General features: G+C 49.2%; 1 protein-coding gene and 1 pseudogene across 1 annotated transcript; one reads left to right on the plus strand and one right to left on the minus strand.

The window, feature by feature from the left end:
• Nucleotides 1-38: 38 nt before the first annotated feature.
• On the plus strand, nucleotides 39-1292 carry LOC133917775 (uncharacterized; annotated as a pseudogene).
• A 4737-nt stretch (nucleotides 1293-6029) lies between these two features.
• Nucleotides 6030-7602, minus strand: LOC133918576 (uncharacterized). The gene has a single exon (XM_062362514.1). It carries the CDS (start codon nucleotides 7493-7495, stop codon nucleotides 6194-6196), a length of 1302 nt encoding a protein of 433 aa, XP_062218498.1. The 5' UTR covers nucleotides 7496-7602; the 3' UTR covers nucleotides 6030-6193.
• Nucleotides 7603-15106: the final 7504 nt, after the last annotated feature.

Below are 15106 nucleotides of genomic sequence, written 5' to 3' on the forward strand. Positions count from 1 at the left end.
CCTTTATCTTGGCCAGAGTTGTAAGTTGCAGCCTCGCCATGGAAAATAACAATGATGATCTTGATAAGCAAAACAGACCCACAGAATCTCAAGTGTATGTTCATCAAGATGCCCAAGGGATTATTTTTTCTCTGTTGCCTGGTAGGGTTGTTGTCAAGTTTCGCAGTGTGTGCAAGTTCTGGCAAGACTACGTTGAAGAACCTAGTTTTGTGGATCGTCACCTCAACAGCGCTTTTTGCTTCCACCAGCCCATTGCTTGTTTCACCTCACTTGATCGCGGCCTTTGTCCACATGTACACATTTGATCCCACCACAATGAATTTCAGAAATGTGGAACTTGTGTTCTCCAATAGGTTTCACATGTCAGGCCCCTGCACTGGCTTGGTGTGCGCCTATGATCTAAAAGGCTATGCTGAGGTCTTGAATCCAATAACAAGGAAGCGTTTGCATCTGCCTGTTTCAGAACTCAAGTTGCAGTCTATTTGCTCTGAATATTTTGTTGAATTTGTGCACTCCACAAAAGAGTACAAGGTAGTCTCTGTCCGTCACCATGTGTGGTTCTTGACATTTGAAATATGCACTATTGGCATGCTGTCATGGAGGACAGTATGTGAATCTGCAGAGCTTCTAAAGACAACGAAGGCGGTCATTGTTAATGATGGCATGCATTGGCTACTTCTTGATGAGTCATCCTCTGGTTTGTCTCGAGAAATCCTGAAGCTCAACCTGACAGATGAGAAGTTCTCAAAAATTGCCACTCCAAATGCTGTAAAAGACCATGTTTTGGATCTACTCGAGGGGGGAGGAAAGCTTCTTTTGTTGTCAACCTGTTCTGATGGATCTAACAATACAGTCTCAGAGATTTGGGTGGCGAACTTGATTCATCAAGACTGGTGACCATCACTCCTCAGGTGCCTGTGGGCATGAGCCCCTTTTTCCTGCTGAAGATGAAGATCTTCTTCGGCAACCAAAAGAGACTCATCTGTGTAGATCTTTTGAATGATACGGGCTCGTACATTGACATGCCTTCCGGTGAGAGTTTGATATCTTGTGGCATGTTCGTGGAGAGCTTTGCAACTGCTGTGACAGGCTTGGTGATCTCGACTGCATCATCATGCATTTCTTGTCTCATCGAATCATCCTCAGCGGACCCTGGAACATCTTGTGGCACTGGATCATCCTCGACAGGCCCTGGACAATCTTCTGATCTCACTGGATGGTCCTCAGCTGACCCTGAGCAATCTTTTAATAGAGCAAAGAAAACAATGAACGTGGAGTGGAAAATACCATAACATACAGTAATTTCGGAGCGTGCGGTTTGGGCTATGGATTATTCTCTATGGGACGTATAGCAGTCTATAGCTAGCTGTTGGTTCCTTTTGTCTGGTACAAGTTGCTATTGGTCGTGTAAAGTGTAATGTTGTATTTGATCATTGCTATGATAGCGGTGGAAGTAAGAGACCATGGGAGTGGGGAATTATACGAAAGAAACTGAATACACAGTAAGTGGCATGCCTGCCAGTGATCATCTGTATTTTTGGGTAATATTTACCCTTGCTTGGGGTTTATATAGTTGAAAAAAAAACGAAACTATGGACCTGGTATAATATACTGAGTGCTTTTGTTTTAAGGGTCTGTCTAGTTGTCTGATAACAGATTTTGTGACAAAAAATCTATCAGATTTTGAACCAATGAGAAGCTGTCACATCATAGACGAAAAAAACTGATAGATAGGAAAGATAAAAATTTATCAGATTTGTCAAATGCCAAAAAAAATGGCATAACGGGTACATAAATAGCCTGCTACCCAATAAGAAACTCGAAACTGTATAGAATATGACCCAAATTGAACAAAAGAACATAAATAAACATTAGGTAACTCAATAATTATCAATCATAATAGTGATCTCAAAAAGGATCCTAAAAATACAGAGTTGACAATAAAATGACGTATAAGATATAACAACACAAATAAAAGTGTTCAGCAAACAACTTGGATAAATAACTGGATATATGACATCACACTCAAACTGAAAAACAGTGGCTAGACAATGTCCCCGATTTCTAACAGAGCACCAGGATCTTCATCTTCATGGATCTGTAGGACATTGAGCACACAGGAGAAATGAACTACATCATCGGTCTCAACATGGTTGAAGTGTCCATGCAGAAAATTAGCATCTTCACGTGTGGAGCACAAGGCAAACACATACAAATCCCTGGGGCAAACAGCAACCCTAAAGTCACTATAGGGGCCCAATCGATGTTGAACGGCAGCAACCGGTATCTTCATGACATGTACATGAATACATGAAAAAAACACAAATCTGTAAAATAGATTGGAAAAAAAGGAAAATACATAAAGAAGTTAAGAACGATAAATAAATACATAAAGCTATCAAAATATGTTTTACGCAATGCAGTGGATACACAACAGCTACACTGATCTACTGATGAACCAGATGGTCCCAAATCATGGTTCAGAATAGACTTCGAATGAGGTAAGCTGACATTATGAATATACCAACACAGTTACAAACAGAAGAACCAAATGTGCTATAGTAGAAATAAGATTTTCTTCTATCATTAAGAAGACTGAATGTCTGAATACATTTTGTAGGATCAAATATCTCAGTACATACTAAAAAGAACCAATATCGAGTTTTACTAATCTGCTTGCAGCAGAGCTCCTTGCCTCAACAAATTTATCAGGTAACACGTTTTCGTATTGAAAAAATAAATATCCAGACAACATTAATGAACTTTGATACCATGCACCAATCAAATTCAGATAAAAACATTTATAATGGAGTAGCTGAGATACATTCAGAAAATAACAACCGCCATGAGATATGGGTGTATTACTCAACAACTTTGTAGCCAAATATATATATGTTAGATAGCTAATCATTATATGCGCAGAATCAAATATCAGAAGCAGAGCCATCACAAGAAGAAAAGATGAACACTGGAATATCGACTTGTTTTGAGAAATTAATCAAAGTCAGGTGAGTGAAAAAAACATACAGAAAAACATGCATGAGTGAAGAAAAAGACAGAGAAAAATAGAAGATAGACAGATAGACACACAGAGAAAGGGAGAGATTTTATCTGCTAAAATAAAGAAGAATTCCGATTACGTAACTCACCTACTAAAAAAAAGTGAGAGTACGTAACTCATGTATGTTCAGACTACGTAACTCATGTATTGAAAAAAAAAACTCAGACTACGCAACTCACAAAAACAGAACTACGTAAGTGCAAGAAAGAGATACACCTCAACCTAGACAAAATACAAATAGTGGAAAGAAGGGCTGAGTTACGTAGTCTGACTTTTGTAAGACAACAATACAATAGAGAGAGATACATAAATAAAAATAGAGAGATACATAGATAAAAAAATAGAGAGACATAGAGAAAAAGAAAAAAAATAGAGAGAGATAGACAAAGAGATAGAAAGATATATACAAAGAGGGGGGGGGGGAGAAACAGATAGATAGAAAGAAGCAGAGAAATAGAAAAACAGAGATAGAAGGAGAGGGAGAGTGACTTACAGAGAAAAATGCATAAAGAAAGACATAGAGAGGGACATTTACAGAGAAAAAAATACGTAGAGAGAGAGATTGACAAAGCGAAAATACATAAAAAAAGGCATTGAGACACACACACGAGAGAGAGAGAGGGAGGGGAGAGAAGGCTCAGCTGTTTGAATAGTTGAATACAAGCAAACAGAACAACATAGTTTTACTACAAGGCCAGATACTTGTATCAACAATTTTATTACTTAAGTACATTTCAGAATCTAGATAGAGAGATATCCATGGAACTAACCGTTTTAGGCCATCCATGGAAACACAACACGCTTGACATTCATGGAAAAATAACCATTTTGAGCCATAACCTAAATGAACTTGAAATAGCACCTGAATTAAAGAATTTCGTAAAAATAAAGTATATCATAATAACATGAACATTTACGATTGGATTCAGGTAGATTAGTTTATTTCTAGTTCATCTAATAAATTGCTATACCAGGCAACTTGACCTTAACCTAAATATAGAACACTTACATTTCAAATGTAACTTGAAACAAATTGACCAATTTAACAATTAACAAATCATTAAACACATTACCAACATGCATGTTGCTCTGATCAGTCTAGAATAATTTCAGAAATAGTCCGATGGGGTCCATTTTTATTGCGGGGCAAAGTTCATCGAAATGAAAAAAAAAGATAAAAGGAAATTCTTGTTCCTATTATGTAGAAATGTTGAGCTATCCAATCTCCTTGCCACATCCAATTCATGAGAAATTTTGATTCACACAAGAAATTGAATGCTTAACAAAACAAGCATAACAAAATAGAATGCTAGCACATCAAAACAAGCTTATTACAAAAGTGGAGCCAACTGAACATGCAGAGAATAGATCCCTACTCCAACACGTCCAAAACCTAGAACAACAAAAAATGAACCAATTATTGCAAAACATACATGTGCAGCAAAATAAATAATAGGGCATCAAATACACAAAGGTAAACAGTGAACATGCATCTAATAGCCATAAATAAATCTTGCGTAGATCAAGAAAATGCACTCAGACTTTCATGTTATAATAGACACTCATGCTAATCCAAAAAGAAGAGAAAAAAATAAAGTAGCTCATTAATTAAATCACATATTTAGGCACAAATTAGTTAATGTCCAGCAAAATGGTACGTTGAGCAAAAACAAGTATTTTAGACAACTTACCAAGCCTCAACAAAAAGGTAAAGGACTACTTATATAGACCTACTGAAAATGCAGAACAACATAATGACAAACATAGGAGAGAAGTGAAAAGATTGCATATACACAGATTATGAAAATATTTTCTCCAACTAGTCAAGTACATAATAAGATACTAGAGGCTATTGAGCAACTAACACATTCACACATAGATTAGTGCAGGGGATCAGGGGGTCATAAAAAACCAAACAATGATCAAGGCAGTGAAAAAAAAGTGCATAGATAAATGAGTAACCTACGAGTTTGAATAGAAAAGTGAAATGTAATCTGGTATGACTCAATCGAACAAAAGCAAACAAGACAAAAAACAGTGAATCTAACAAAAAAAAAATAACACTAGGCTACTGCTTCGATTCCTTCATCAAGCTCCCTACAAGCACAAGATCAGAAGCATAAGACTCCACGAATACAGGGACTGAAGCTGCTCAATTCTTCTACTGGACTTCCTACCCGAAACAGGTCCAAAACCTTTAACACAACACAAACTATCCCACATAATCAAATAAATGTCGAAGAAAATATCAACAAATAGAACAAATCATGCGATTCATTTTTGAACTCACCTTAGTGCAAATCAACCTTGAATTCGTCCATGCCTCAATCCTCCCCCCAACCCACGCACACACCAAATGAAACCCTGATACAGAGAAAAAAAAGATCAAAACTCGCTGGGAAAATGGATGAATCGCTGAACATCAATAAGAATAACACATAACACAATTCATTTTCAACTCACCTGAGTGCAGATCAACCTTGAATCCTCGCTCCAGACCTCGATCCCCACACACAAATGAAACCCTAACATAGAGAAACGAACAAAAAATGGCCAGAGAATGGATTAATCGTTGAACAAATCGAATAGATCGAGTACTAAATCAGAGTGTAAAGAGCTTGAAATGGCACCTTGAAGAGAAGGAGAACGAGATGTGAAATCGCCTCCGCATCACTTTAAGAAGGTGGGAGATGCAGGGAATCGGTTACTGAGTATAAAAGGAGAAAGAGCGAAGAGAGACGGTTGCTATCCACATTTGTTACGAGAGTGCGGAGAGATATGGGCGTAGAACTCGAGGAGTCAAATTACAAAGCGAGTCTCCTCCAGGTGATTGCAGGTTACGGACGTGATTCAAAAATCAGTACCCTGAATATCAACAAAACTTATTCATCTTAGCACGACTACCAAAACAAATCACAAGGTGAAAAATTAGACAGATTTAGGAGGACAAAATCTCTGATGCCAGATAAATAGCAAAGTTCTTGTTTTAATTTGTCCTTGTAAACTTTGTATATGTATGTATGTATGCATTGCATTTGTGAACATTTAGGGCCAAGGCGAGTACAAACGTTTGCTTACATAGACTGCAACAAGAGCAGTTATACATTTTGTTCAGCAACATTATCATGCTGCTCAAACAGTTGGCAAGGACAGCAATGGCGGGAAGCCGAAGTACGGCAAGCAACGCTCGCCGGCGGCACCGGCGGCGCACTGCACCTGGCAGATCCTCTCCAGCTGGAAACACTTGACGTCGATTTTAAACAGCTCGACGTCCCTTGTGCGGTGGCTTGCCATGAACGCCGGCATATCCTCGCTGACCTCAAGGACCAAGCATCCGTTGGCCGTGTCGCGGACGCAGAACGGCCGGCCGTAATCCGCTGGCCACGGCAGCGGGACCGTCTTCTCCAGCTGCCACCGTGGTGCGTCCCCGCCTTCCCCGTCGTGCTCGATGGTGTAGTAGCAGAGCTTGGCTTTGCCGTCGCCGTGGTAGAAGTCGTGCGCGAATACGCCGACCTTCCCGTCCGGGGCCTCCACGACGGCGACGTGCTCCTCCCAGTAGCCTGCTGGTGATGGGATCTCTGCGACGGTGAGCTCCATGGCGCGGGTGTCGAGCACGAGCCACCGGTTGGTGAGGCAGTCCACCCAGTAGAAGCGTCCGTGCGCGTAGTGCCGCCGGTTCCAGACGGCGTGGATGGGACAGCTGAAAGGCGACCGGTTCCTACGCCAGACGAAGCAGTCCGGCGACGGGAGCGCGCACCACTGCCCGTCGCGCGACGAGAAGGCGAAAGCGACGACCTTTCTCGGACACCGCGCCGTCCAGATCACGGTGAACGACGGCTCCGCCTCCACCTCGCCGGCCTCGGCAGGGGTGAGGAAGGGTTCGCACCGGCGGCGGCCGTAGAAGACGGTGAGCGGGTTGACGACGGCGGCGGCGAGATCGTCGGGGATGGGCGGGAGCAGGACGTAGCGGCGGGACAGGGGGTCGCATACGGCGAGCTCGGTGAAGAGGATGCTCCCGGTCCCGGCCGACGCGCGGTCGAGGAGGAACCGGCCGTCGCGGTAGTCCCGGACCATCCATTCGGGGGCTTCTGCGCCGGCGCCGGCGGGGAGGAATCCGAATGAGAAGTCGGCGGCGCGGGCGACGGCGCGGGCGGCAGCCGCGGCCGGGTGGGGCGGCTCGGCGGGGTGGAAGGCGGCGCCGCCTCCCACGCCGTTGGGGCGGAGGGAGAAGGTGAAGACCCCGAGGAGCGCGCCCTTGTCCGGGTGCAGCGCGCGGTGGCGGCGGAGGAAGCGCGGGGAGGAGACGAGGGTGCGGAAGTCGCCGCAGGCTGCTGCGGCGCGCGCCAGGGCGGAGCGGGAGGGCAGGCGGAGCAGGATCTCATCCGCGATCTCGTCGGGGACCTCACGGAGCGGCTCCTCGCCGGCGTCGCCCATGGGCACCAAGCTCAGCTGAGCTGCTAGTCTATGTGGTGCCTCACTCGACTCGAGTTTCTGAGCTGTGAGCGAAGCAATAATTTATCGAAGCGAGATGAGGCCGTGTGGTCACTAATTGGCTAGTGTACTACTCATTCGAACAAAAGCTATAATGCCTTGTTTTAATTGCCATAATAAACTAGACAGTAACATGGATCCATAATTTAGGGGGGAAAAGTTTTTCCAGTCATCCCACCTATCCGGCTACAACCCAGAGAGAAATGATTTTTAATTGGTTACTGCCGGTAATAGCTTACAAGCTAATATTTATTGTTTATTATCTAATTTGTTTACTATTTAATTGGTGAGGAAATTTGGTTGCTCTTAGAGCTCACATGTCACATCCCAACGCGCAGGCTGTCAAGTCGATAGCAGCTCCCACGTGGCTCCGCCCAAAGTTTGGCCGATCTTGTGGAATTTTGGAGTTCCAGAAGAAAGTATAAGCATAATTAGGCACGCGAGGATTGCGATATTTTTTAATAGTTTTGTATAATTTGTTAGTTGGATGGTAGGCATTTAAGTAATAGTTTTTTTTATAGATTATGGAAGTTTATTTTATTGAACTGTCAATTAATTTTTTTAAATCCACGACCTAAAGCTTTTTACAATTCAATTTATGGAAGCGAGATGAGGCCGTGTGGGCAATAAATAATTGGCTAGTGTACTCATTCGAGCCAAAGCTATAATGCCACCATGTGTATTTCTTCTTTTAATTGCTATAATAAACTAGACAGTAAGATGGGTCTATATTTTAGTAAAAAAATCAGTTTTCCTAGTCATCCCAGGTTCCCAGCTACAACCGAGAGAGAAATGATTTTTAATTGTTTACTGGCTGGCAGTAAGCTTACTGTTGGCAACTTATTACTACCCCTATTTTATTTACTTATCATCAATTTTTTACTATAGTAATTTTAATCTTATATTTTTTTCTAAAAAAGTTTATAGGTATATAAATTTTTTATTATTAGATTTATCGTGAATTATATTTTATTAGTATAGTATAATTTTAAGTATTTATATTTTTTATAAAAATATAAGATCAAAATTACTATAATAAAAAATCGATGACAAATAAATAAAAACCGAGATGATACTAGCTTTCACAATTACTACTACAAGATAATAAGTCCATATTTGTTGTTTACTACTTAATTTGTGAGAACATTGCGTTGCTCTTGAGCTCACATTCACATCCCAACGCCGGGGTGTCAAGTCGATAGCTTTTACGTGGCTCCGCCCAAAGTTTGGCACGTGACCATCTTGTGGAATTTTGGAGTTCCCAAAGAAAGTCCAAGCATAAGACCAGCACTAAGGCTTCACTTTAATGTTCACATTTATTTTATAGAGGATTTTTTTTCGTTTAGGGATTCACTTTCGAAGACTGTTGAAAATGAGAGAAATAAATGAATAAGAACGAGTAAAGGGAATAAGAGTGAAATAAAATAAAGAAAATATGGTTGAAAATAATATTAGACGTGAGGATGCGGACACTTCAGGATGTGGCTGTCCTCCGTTCAGCAAATGGATGTGGATGTAGAAGCTTGTGAGTGACAGGTATTGTTGTGATGCACACCTGTTGCTACTGTACCAACCACGCAATGATAATTTCGCAACGCTCTTGGGTCTTGGGTCTGGAGCCTGGACAGCAACAGCTTAGCCACCGCGAAAAACGACGGCGACTTTGGTCTGTTTGTTTTAGTATTGGAGTATACTTTTTAATTTTTACCATTCGAAATTAAAATAAATAGATAGTTTTATTGTAGTTTTTTACATCCCAATTGTTGGATTATAGGAATTCCAACAACTTTTCATAGATCGTGAAAGTTTATTTTACTGAACTGTTTATCAATTTTTTAAAATTCATAATCTAAAGCTTTTCATAACCTAATTTTTTACAATCTAGAAACTATTTTTAAAAATCCCCAGTTAAAGACCGGAAAGGTCATGCCGGGCAATAATGTTTCTTGTATGTATGACCATCCGACGTGTTGGAGGCTTGGAGCATAGGAGATTGACACGATGCTGCTTGTCTAGCTGTGTGAAGTATACTACGAGTACTAGAAAGAAGGTACAATACTAGTTGCAGCATCTTGTTGGCGACTGTCGGTGAATCAGGAATTAGAGGTCTTCGAATCTCGATGCTAGGCCAGCAGTTTGCTATGTGGCGTCTTCCCGCGGGGGCTATCTCCGCGAGGTACGAAAAGATTAAGTTCTGGGAGAGGGCGCTCAGGGCTATGAACAGTGGTCCCCGAATACCCGAGTTCCTCGATGATCTGCGAAGACCAAGAGTCGAGAAGGGAGTGCGCGGGGTCATGAACAGTGGTCCCCGGGCACCCAAGTCCCCCGACGACCAGAAAAGCCGAGTACTGGGAAGGGTGTGCTCGGGGCCGCGAACAGTAGCCCCCGAGCACCCGAGTACCCCGAGGATCCAAGGAAGGTAGTTCCAGGATAAAGTGCTCGGGCTGCGAACAGCGGCCCCCGAGCACTCGGTTCCCCGAGGATCCGAACAGTCAATTCCGGGAGAGAGTGCTCGGGGCCGTGAACAGTGGCCTCCGAGCACTCGGTTCCCCGAGGACCAAGAGAGGGCGTTTCCGGGAGAGAGTGCTTGGGGATGTGAACAGTGACCCCCCCCCCCCCCGAGCACTCGGTTCCCCGACGGCCCAAGAAGTCCTTCGTCGGTGGCCCCCACGGGGGTCCAGCGGTGAGGTGTCAGCCAGAGAAAGGCTCGATGCCGCATTTAAGAGGGCGCGTGGCCTGTCACCTCCAACTGCTCCTGCCACGCTCGGTGTCAGTCCCTGCCGCATCCTGCTAGAAGGGCGTGAGGACATTTAATGCGCGGGTCCCATCCCGCGTCATCCGGCGCGCCTCGGGATAACATCGCGAGGCCCGAGGCGCTCCGCCTGCCGCCCTGCTGTGGCAGGCGTATAAGACCGAACGGGCACGCCGGGCCGCTCGGTGGCTGCCCGGTGGGCCCTCTCTGCGGCGCCCGTTGCCAACGCCATCATGACGGCGAAGACAGGGCGGGGGCGCATTTTCAACCCCCCATCACTTCGCGCAGCAGCCCATAATGACCGCTTTTCCATTAATGGCGCCTTGGAACTCGTGCCCTCCCCTTCGGGGCACGCTACCGCGGCGGGTATTTAAGAGAGCCGGCGAGCACGGACACAAAGGAGAGGACTCTTAGAGATTGAGGAACTCTGGAACACAGACGCCAAGACAGAAGAACACCTTAGTACAAGCACAGAAGCTGAGACCACCGAAGAACAAGGAGCCTGAAGCTCTAGGATAGACAAACATTCTTGTAACCAGCAACATTCCTGAGAGGCATTCTCAGGGTATTTATAGCATCCACACAGGAGTAGGGTATTACACTCAGTGCGGCCCAAACCTGTCTAAAAACCTCCAGTGCATTTACTTCTTTCTGCATTAGATCATTCCATCCCACCTGCCATCGCATTTACACCCATTTATTTCTCCCGCAAACATATTCAGAATCATCCCCCCGACCGAATCTCAAAAAGGGGTCCCTCCGGATCCCTGCGACAGGAGTTCACCCTCCGACAGCTGGCGCGCCAGGTAGGGGGGTTGCATCCCTGCATTTGTTTTGTTTTCCTGCAGGAAAAAATGGCAGGTGGCTATCGTCTCCGGCGCTCAGGCTCCAGCTCCAGTGAGGAAATGGAGCCCCTCGTGCAGGAGGCCCCAGTCGCTGCTGCTCCTCAGCAGCAGCCACGGTCTGCACGCACGGTGCTCCCCTCTCAGGGGGACCATGGCGCTGGGCCCAGCAGGGCCGCTGCCGCCGTCGCTAGCGCACCGCCTAACCCTCAGCAGGCGGCAGAAACTCCTGCCACCGGATCCACGTCTGGATAGCGCTGGGCGCCGTTACGGCGTAGGCTCACCTTTGGCGAGGCCAGTCCTGGGAGTGCGTTGCTTACGGTGCAAGCTCTCCTCAGGCACCCGTAGGTCCAGGCGGCGGGGGAAACCCCAGAAGACCGCTGGCTCCAGGAGGTGGCTTCCCTGGTCGGCACGGCTCACTGTCAGGTGCTGGCCGAAATTTTTCGGGCTACCACCCACCACGGCGCAACCAAGGCCGGTCCATCCTTGGGTGGCAGCCGAACCAACCGGGGGGCCTCCAAGCGGAGTGCCGCCCCCCTGGCCACTACCGGAGCTCAGGACCTTTGTTTGCACCTCAACGAGCGGAGGGCCGTCGAAGACGCGCGTGTTACCCTTGAGCGCCAACGGGAGTCCCGGCATGAGGCCGAAGCTGAGGACGAGGCCTCCTCCATGCCGACCCATGACCGTCGGGGCTCCCCGGCTCGCCGGCGTTCACCGCCCAAGGGCGCTGCCCGCGCAGCAGGGTACGGCACAGGCTGTCGTGCCTTCACCAGCAAGCTCCGTCAGGTTAAATGGCCCACCAAGTTCCGGCCAGAACTGCCGGAGAAGTACGATGGGTCCATCAACCCCGTCGAGTTCCTCCAAATCTACACCACCGCTGTTCAAGCGGCTGGCGGCAGTGAAAAGGTGATGGCCAATTATTTCCAAGTCGCCTTGAGGGGCTCTGCCCGCTCTTGGCTTATGAACTTACCCCCAGGATCCATCGGTTCCTGGGATGATCTCTGCCACCAGTTTGTGACGAACTTTCAGGGCACATTCACGCGCCCCGGCTTGGAGTGCGACCTCCACGCAATCAAATAGTAGGAGGGGGAGACGCTGCGGCGCTTCATACAGCGCTTCAGCCAGGTCCGCAATACCATCCCGTGGATAACCCCCCACGCTATCATTGTCGCGTTTCGGCAAGGTGTCCGCGACAAGCGGATGCTCGAGAAGCTGGGCACGCACGAAGTCGAAACCACCGCGGAACTCTTCGCGCTGGCCGACAAGTGCGCCAAGGCGGCGGAGGCTCAGGCATGGCATGTTCCACGCCCTGAGCATCCCGCCGCCGATCAACCAGGTCCTTCCTGCTCCGACAGGCGGGAAAAGAAAAAGAGAAGAAGGCGCGAGGCAGTCCCTGTCGAGCCGGCCCAGGAGCCTAACCGCTGGCCAGCTCGCCGGGCGGCCGCCGACAGAAGGCCCGCGCCCGCGAGGGCTCCGGCCGAGCCCCTCCTAGGGCTCCGCTCCCGCAAGGGCCCCCGCTCCTGCGAGGCTCGAGCCGGGGAAGTGGTGCCAGATCCACCAGACCAAGTGGCATGACCTCACAGAGTGCCGCACGGTCAAAGGTCTCATCTAGCAGTGCCAGAGGGACCGCGAGGAGCCTCGCAGGGGCGGCGATGACAGAGCCGCCCCCAACAACCAAGAGCTCGACTTCCAGGAGCCTGAGCACATGCCCTCCTCCCGCCGCAGCGTCAAGACCATGCGGCGCGAGGTGTGCTCGGCGACCCCGAGCACTAAGGCCGCACGGCCCCTGAAGTGGTCGGATGCCCCGATCATGTTCAGCCTGGCCGACCACCCCGCCAGTACTGCAGGCGTGGGGTGACTACCCCTGGTAGTGTCCCCCACCATCTGCAACGTAAAGGTCAGCAGGGTGCTGATCGACGGGGGTGCAGGCCTGAACCTCCTTTCCCGGGAGGCCTTCGAGAAGCTGCAGGTGCCTTCCAGGCGCCTAAAGCCGTCGCTCCCCTTTTACGGGGTGACGCCCGGGCACTCCCTGCCCCTTGGGCAGGTCGAGCTGCCCGTGACATTCGGGAGCTGGGATAACTTCCGGACGGAGAACGTCATCTTCGACGTCGTGGAACTTCCTCTCCCCTACAACGCCATCCTCAGGCGCCCAGCGCTTGCTCAGTTCATGGTGGTCACCCACTACGCGTACCTCACGGTCAAGATGCCGGGCCCTGCGGGCCCCATCTCCGTGTCCGCCGAGACCGGTAGCGCCGTCTCCTGCGCCGAGCAGTTATACTCGTCCTTGGTCTCAGCTCGGGCCGAGGTCGAAGGTCATCCAGGGGGCCCGGGACCCTCTTCATCCAAACCCTGACTCGCTGCCGACACCTCCGTTCCTACAAAGGAGGTCATGGTGGGCGAAGACGCTTCCCAGGTCGTCCGAATCGGCGGTGTCCTGGGCGGCAAATAGGAAAGCGCGCTCGTCGCCTTTCTCCGGGCTAACGTCGACGTGTTTGCATGGTAGCCGTCCGATATGCCCGGGATCCCTAGGGAGGTGATCGAGCACCACCTGGCTGTGCGCCCGGACGCACGGCCGGTGAAGCAAAAGGTCCGGCGGCAAGCGCCCGAGCGCCAGGAATTCATCCGGGAGCAAGTAAGTAAGCTCCTTGACGCTGACTTCATCCGAGAAGTCCTCCACCCCGAGTGGCTGGCAAACCCAGTCATCGTCCCGAAGGCCAACAGCAAGCTCCGCATGTGCGTCGACTACACCGACTTAAACAAGGCTTACCCAAAAGATCCTTTTCCTCTGGACAGTGCCGGGTGCCTCTCCGGCGTAGGCTCGCTTTCAGCGAGGCCGGCCCCGGGAGTGCGCTGCTTGCGGCGCACGCTCTTCTCAGGCATCCGCCTGTCCAGGCGACGCTGGAAACCCCGGAGGGTCGCTGGATCCAAGAAGTCGCTGCCCTGGTCGGCACTGCTCGCCGCCAGGTGCTGGCCGAGAGTTCTCGCGCCACCACCCAGCGTGGCGCCGCCAGAACCGGCCCATCAACGGGCAACGCTCGCAAGGGCCGGGGGGCCTCCAGGCGAAGCGCCACCCCCCTGGCCGCGTCCGAAGCCCAGGACCTCCGCTTGCGTCTCAACGAGCGGAGGGGCCACGAAGATGCGCGTGTCACTCTCGAGCGCCAGCGGGACACCCGGCAGGAGGCCGAGGCTGAGAACCAGGCCTCCTCTTTTCCAGCCCACGATCGCCATGATTCCCCGGCTCGCCGGCGTTTGCCGCCAAGGAACACCACCCGCGCCACGGGGTACGGCACCGGCTGCCGTGCCTTCTCTATTGAGCTTCGACGGGTCAAATGGCCCTCCAAGTTCCGCCCTGAGCTGCCGGAGAAGTATGACGGGTCCATCGACCCCGTTGAGTTCCTCCAAATATACACTACGGCCGTCCAGGCGGCCGGTGGCAGTGAAAAGGTGATGGCAAATTATTTCCATGTTGCCTTGAGGGGCTCTGCCCGTTCTTGGCTCATGAACTTACCCCCAGGATCTATTAGCTCCTGGGATGACCTCTGCCACCAGTTTGTGGCTAATTTTCAGGGCACGTTCACGCGCCCCGGCTTGGAGTGCGACCTCCACGCTGTCAAGCAACAAGAGGGGGAGACGCTGCGACGCTTCATCCAGCGTTTCAGCCAGGTCCGCAACACCATCCCGCCGATAGCCCCCCACGCTGTCATCGTCACCTTCCGGCAGGGCGTCTGCGACGAGCGGATGCTCGAGAAACTAGGTACACACGAAATCGAAACCACTGCGGAACTCTTCGCACTGGCCGACAAGTGCGCCAAGGCGGCGGAGGCCTGGGCTTGGCATGCTCCGCGCCTTGAGTGCCTCGCTGCCGACCAACCAAGTTCTTCCCACTCCGACAGGCGGGAAAAGAAAAAGAGAAGAAAGCGCGAAACCGCTCCTGTCGAACCGGCCCAGGGCCCCGCCCAT

This window comes from Phragmites australis, chromosome 5 (assembly GCF_958298935.1).
Source record: "Phragmites australis chromosome 5, lpPhrAust1.1, whole genome shotgun sequence".
Lineage (NCBI taxonomy): Eukaryota > Viridiplantae > Streptophyta > Magnoliopsida > Poales > Poaceae > Phragmites > Phragmites australis.

Excerpts from the sequence above, each read along its gene's own strand:
- LOC133918576 (XM_062362514.1), bottom strand. The coding sequence starts at position 7,495 with ATGGGCGACGCCGGCGAGGAGCCGCTCCGTGAGGTCCCCGACGAGATC.